The sequence below is a fragment of the Terrapene carolina genome, unplaced genomic scaffold, assembly GCF_002925995.2.
Source record: "Terrapene carolina triunguis isolate 2854851 unplaced genomic scaffold, T_m_triunguis-2.0 Scaffold421, whole genome shotgun sequence".
NCBI lineage: Eukaryota > Metazoa > Chordata > Testudines > Emydidae > Terrapene > Terrapene triunguis.
The window spans coordinates 411,921-418,109 of record NW_020664772.1 but is presented as its reverse complement, the minus strand read 5'-3'; the positions used below and the strand labels follow the sequence as shown (position 1 = coordinate 418,109).

Genomic DNA, 6,189 nt, shown 5'->3' with positions numbered 1-6,189 from the left:
GATGGATGGAGGGGTGTGTATGGCGATGGATGTGGGGAGATGGATGGGTGGATGGATGGATGTGGGTGGATGGATACAGGGGTGTGTATGGGAATGGATGGAGGAATGTGTATGGATATGGGTGGATGGATGGAGAGGTGTGTATGGGGGTGGATGTGGGTGGATAGAGGGGTATATATGGGGATGGATGTGGGGGGATGGATGGAGGGGTGTGTATGGGGATGGCTGTGGGGGATGGACGGAGGGGTGTGTATGGGGATGGGTGGATGGATGAATGGAGGGGTGTGTATGGGGATGGATGTGGGGGGATGGATGGAGGGATGGACAGTGACTCCATTTGTCACACGTTACTGTGCGTATGAGTGAGCGCTAGCTCCTGCGCTCTCACCCCCGAGCCCAGTGCATTACCAGGGCAGTCACCCCAGACTGTTCCCGCTGTATGTGAGAGCCAGCTGGGGCCCCGTGACCACCCAGCACCATTAAGGACAGAGCCTCCTTACCAGCCACTGCAGCCTGAACGTGCAGGAGGAGGACGGCTGAGAGCAGGGCAGTGCTGGAGTGTGGGCGACGGGCTCCCAGCATCTGGCAGGGCAGCTCTTCCTGGCCTCAGGGCTGGACAGGAGCCAATGGACTACAGGGAAACCAAGGAGACAAGGGATGAGAAGGGGAATAGCTGCTCACCCGAAGACCCTCTGCTTGTGTCAGTGGGAACCAGGAGGGCGGTTCATCCCACAAGGGAAAGCTGCTGCACGGGGAGCCCATACAAACACTGGGCGTGTGTCCCTTTGGGCTCTGCTCCATGGAATAGGATAATAGCCTGCTATTGCCACCACCTGGAGGAGCTACTCCTTCAGCTCCAGCAATTGAGGCTCCTGCTACGAGCGATGAAAGCCTGGAGGTCAAACCCTGCAGTCCACTTACATGCCGGGGGATGCTGGACACCTTGCTGGGCAGGCAGCACGTCTGGGACTATAGGCTGCACGTTTCAAAGGAGCAGAAAGGAATCAGTGGCCTGAGCGGAAGAGTGGGTGGGAAGTTTGTGGGGATGGGCGCCTTTTTCACAGAAAAGAGCAGTTTAATCATAACTGAAATATTTTGCAGGAACATGTCCACTTTTGACAACATTTTACAGGGGAAAAGTCAAAGGGACTCATTTCAGTTCAATAAGGGCAAAATACTGCCTTGGAAATGTGTCCTTACAATTAATTTTACTGTGACTTTTATCCCATTAAAGTTTGAAATAAAATATATATTATTTAATATTCCATATAATGCACCGTATTTAATAATGTATATCATATACAGATTAATGAATACAATATATATTATAAAATAATAATTATATAGGCTTGGGAGAATTCCATTTTTTTTTATAATTTCGATGGATGAAATCAAAGTTCCTTTTAAGCATTTTTTTTCCAGTTTTTATCGATTTAACTTTCCACAGTTGCGCCAGATCATGGGTTTAAACATTTTTCCCCATTTTTATTTATTTGAATTTTCACAGCGGTGGGAAATTATTGGGGACAGGGTCAGATAACTATTTAATGACAGTAGGCGCTGAGATATAACAAGTGAACACTTTATAACTGGTAAAACACAAACTGTTCACATCACACGGCAAAACATACAAAGTAAGCATGTTTAAATAACTCTAAGAAGTTCCCAAGCAGCAGTATTCTTATTTTGCCTATCTGCAAATTTCCAGTATCATCGAGGGAAATATTTTTTTATCAGTTTGGTAAAATCGATGTTTACTGACATTTAGAGATACAAATCAAATTCTTCTGAGCCTATTTAGCATTTAATATAATAATAAATGTAATATGCACTATATATTAGTCAATATAATATAATATAGACCATAGTATACATATCATAATAAACATAACAATATTATATAATAGTCAATTTAATATACAATAGGACACGCTAAACAAAATGAATTGAAACAATACGGTTGAAATGAACCAGTTTACCTCCCCAACTGCAGGCATTTGTATAGAAAAGAAATTATGAGTGAAACAAAGATCGAGATTTTGCAGAATTTTCATTTCATGGGAATTTTGGGGGCGGGGGAGAAACAGGGGGAGTCACGCCAATTTAGATCAGAAACATTATTCAGCCTGTCAGAATTCCCCACGGAAGGGAAATTCTGGTTCCCGCCCAGCCCCACTGCATGGCCCGTTGGCAAAGTCAAAGTGCCCAGATTTCAGGAAAGGCCTCAGCAAGGCCGGATGCTAGACAATCCTTTGTGCTGGAGTGGCTGCAGAGTTTTGACGGCGCATGGGGCCCAGGGGCCATGGATGGAATAAATCTACTGTGCAGAGCGGTGTTTGAGGCCATGATTCTCAACCCTTGCATGGGCAGAGCATGGTATCAATGCAGGCTGAGGATCTGTGGGATGGACAGACAGACACAGGGGTGAATATAGGTTGCACAGACAGGCAGAGGGTGCATGGGATGCACAGAGAGACACAAGTGTGTTTCGGCTGCACAGACAGACAGAGGAGTGTATGGGATGCATAGACAGCAGGGTGTTTGGGATGAACACACAGAAAGGAGTGTATGGGATGCACAGATAGGCAGAGGGTGTATGGGATGCACAGAAGGAAAGACAGAGGGGTACAAGGGATGCACAGACAGACAGAAAGAAGGTGTAAGGGATGCACAGACAGACAGAGCATTGCATGTGGTGCACAGACAGACATGGGGGTGTTTGGGATGCACAGACAAACACAGGGGTGTAAGGGATGAACATACAGAGGGGTGTTTGGGATGCAAAGACACACACAGGGTGTATGGGATGTAGAGACAGGAAGAGGATGTATAGGATGCACAGACAGACAGAGGGGTGTAAGGGATGTGCAGACAGACAGAAGGGAGCATGGGATGCACAGACGGACAGAGGGTGTATTGGATGCACAGACACAGAGAGAGAGTGTGTATGGGATGCACAGACATACAGAGGGGTGTATGGGATGCACAGATGAAAAAACAGAGGGGTACATGGGATGCACAAACAGAACTGTGGATGTGATGTACAGATGGACAGAGTGGTGGTTGTGCTGCACAGACAGACAGAGGGCATGTATGGGATGCACAGACAGACACAGATGGTGTGTATGGCATACACAGAAAGACAGAGGGGTGTTCAGGATGCATTGACAAACAGAGGGTGTATGGGATGCACACACAGGCAGAGGGGTGTTTGGGATGTAAAGACAGACAGAGGTGTGTTTGGAATGTAAAGACAAACGGAGGGTGTATGGGATGCACAGACAGTCAGAAGGAGTATGGGATGCACAGCCAGACAGAGGGTGTTTGGTATGCACAGACAGAGGGGTGTATGGGATGCTCAGACAGAGGGGTGTATTCGATGCACAGACAGGGACAGGTTGTAGGGATTTAAAGACGGACAGAGGGTGTATGGGATGCACAGACAGACAGAGCGGTATATGGGATACACAGAGAGCGGTTTATGGGATGCACAGACAGAGGGGTGTTTGGGATGCACAGAAAGAAAGAGTGGTGCATGGGATGAACAGACAGACAGCGGGGTGCATGGGATGTACAGACAGACAGTGGGTGTCTGGGATGAACAGACGGACAGAGGGGTATATGAGATACACAGACGGACAGAGGGGTGTATAGGATGCACAGTCAGAGGGGTATTTGGGATGCACAGACAGAAAGATGGGTTTGGGATGTAAAGACAGACAGAGGGGTGTATGGGATGCACAGACAGGCAGAGGGTATATGGGATTTACAGAGGGATAGAGGGTTGGATGCGATATACCTACAGACAGAGGGTTGTATGGGATGCATAGACAGAGGGGTGTATTCGATGCAAAGACAGGGACAGGGTGCATGCACAGACAGAGGATGTCTGGGATTCACAGACAGACAGAGGGGTGTATGGGATGAACAGACAGACAGAGAGTGTTTGGGATGCACAGATAGAAGGGAGTATGGGATGCACAGACAGACAGAGGGGTGTATGGGATGCACAGACACACAGATGGGTGTATGGGATGCACATTGAGAGAGAGGTGTATGGGATGCACAGACAGAGAGGTGTTTGGGATGCGCAGAGAGAAGGGAGTATGGGATGCACAGACAGACAGAGGGTGTATGGGATGCACAGACACACAGAGGGTGTATAGGATGTAGAGACGGACAGATGGGTATATGGGATGCACAGACAGACAGAGGGGTGTACGGGATGCACAGAGAGGCATAGGGTATACAGGATGGTTAGATAAATGTCTATCAGGGATGGTCTAGACAGTATTTGGTCCTGCCATGCGGGCAGGGGACTGGACTCGAGGACCTCTCGAGGTCCCTTCCAGTCCTAGAATCTATGAATCTATGAATCTATGTAAAGATGGACAGAGGGCTGTATGTGATTCACAGACAGAGGGGAGTATGGGATGCACAGAGAGAGCGGTGCATGGCATGTACAGAAAGAAAGGGGGTGTATGGGATGCATAGACAGACAGAGGGGTGTTTGGATGCACAGATAGAGGGGTGTTTGGGATGCACAGACAGAAAGAGGGTTGTATGGGATGAACAGATGGACAGAGGTGTGTATGGGATGCATAGGTAGAGGGGAGTATGGGATGCAAAGACAGAGAGTTTATGGGATGCACAGATGGACTGAGGGGAGCATGGGATGCAGAGACAGGTAGAGGGTGTATAGGCTGCACAGAGAGGCAGAGGTTGTATGTGATGCACAGACAGGCAGAGGGTGTATGTGATGTACCGATGGACTGAGGTATGTATGGAATGCACAGAGAGGCAGAGAGTGTATGGGAAGCACAGACGGACAGAGGGGTGTATGGGATGTACAGAGAGATGGGTGTATGGGATGCACAGACAGAGGATGTATGGGATGCACAGACAGACAGAGGGGTGGATGGGATGTGCAGATGGACAGATGTGTGTATGGGATGGATGGACAGATAGAGGGGTGGATGGGATGCACAGAGGGGTTTATCGGATGCACAGACTGAGGGTATATTGTGTGCACAGACAGTATCAGGAGTGATCCCGGAGTCCCTCTTGGTACCTGCAGTCCCTGGCAGCGCAGTGGAGCTGATCCCCTAGTGCGTGGGAAGGTGCGCCCAGTCCCTCACTGCCACTCCTGGCCAGGCCTAGCTCTGGGGCGATTCTTGTCTCCAGCCACTCCGAGGGCCCAGACCCCCGTTCAGCCAGTTGTCCTCCGTCCCTGCGAGCTGGGTGGAGGATTTCCCGCCATATGCACTTGCTGAACCTGTCCTGAAAGCGGGCTCCTGCCCCAGCAAACGCCCCCAGGGGTGCAACCCAACTGGGCGTGGCAGTCCTGCCCTCCTCTCTCGCTCCCCCCAGTTTAAATGAGGAGTAACCCACGGAGTCCCTGGGGATGGTTCTCCTCTCGCTCACCCTGGTGTAAAACAGGAGTAACCCCACTGAAGTCCCTGGGGCGGGTTCCCCCTCAGTCACCTCGCATAGATCAGGAGTAACCCCACTGCAGTCCCTGGGGCGGGTTCCCCTCTGGTTACAAATGTAACTTTCGCTTTCGCTTTCCTTATCCTCTGCTGCCCCCGTGTGGCTATTTCCCAGCATTGTGAGTCTCTGCCACAGACTGCCTGGTTCACCTTGGGCAAGGTCCCTCAATGCTCTGTGCCGACAGTGCTCGCTCCCTGCCCCACAGGGGGTGTGGTGGGTGAACACGCCCTTTGGTGGGAGGTGTTCAGATACTACAGTGAAAGAAGCAAATAAGCACTGAGAGCTCCATCCATGACTAAAACCCAGGAGCTGTGACACCGCCTCTGCCCTTATGGGACCCCATGCCCCTCCCGGAGTCAGGAATAGAACCCAGGAGCCCTGACTCCCAGTCTTGTGCCCCCACATGGAGAGGAACAAGCTGCCCTCAAGTGAAGTGCTGCATTTTGCTCAGCTAGGTTTGCTAAAGCCATGACAAATATCAGTGCGTGTATTAAAGAAATCCGTAAAGTCCCAATCAAGATCGGGGCCCCGTCGTATCGGGCACAGCACAGACACACGGTGACTGAGATCAGGGCCCCGTCACGCCGGGTGCTGCACAGACACACAGTGACTGAGAGCAGGGCCCCGTCGTGCCGGTTGCTGCACAGACATACAGTGGCCGAGATTAGGACTCCATCGTGCCGGGCACCAGGGCCGGCT

General features: G+C 50.4%; 1 protein-coding gene across 2 annotated transcripts in view; it reads right to left on the bottom strand.

Annotated features, from left to right (window-relative positions):
* Positions 1–5,557, bottom strand: part of LOC112123936 (butyrophilin subfamily 1 member A1-like) — a 12,441-nt gene extending 6,884 nt beyond the window's left edge. Inside the window, exons 1-2 of one of the 2 annotated variants that reach the window (XM_026658242.1) lie at positions 5,485–5,557; positions 501–631 (exon numbers count right to left, since the gene is read on the bottom strand). In XM_026658242.1, coding sequence (XP_026514027.1) covers positions 501–582 — 82 coding nt within the window. In that variant the 5' untranslated portion in view covers positions 583–631; positions 5,485–5,557. Of the gene's footprint in view, positions 1–500; positions 632–5,071; positions 5,160–5,484 lie in introns of those variants that run through there. The other variant, XM_026658243.1, reaches the window with a different exon arrangement.
* Positions 5,558–6,189: the final 632 nt, after the last annotated feature.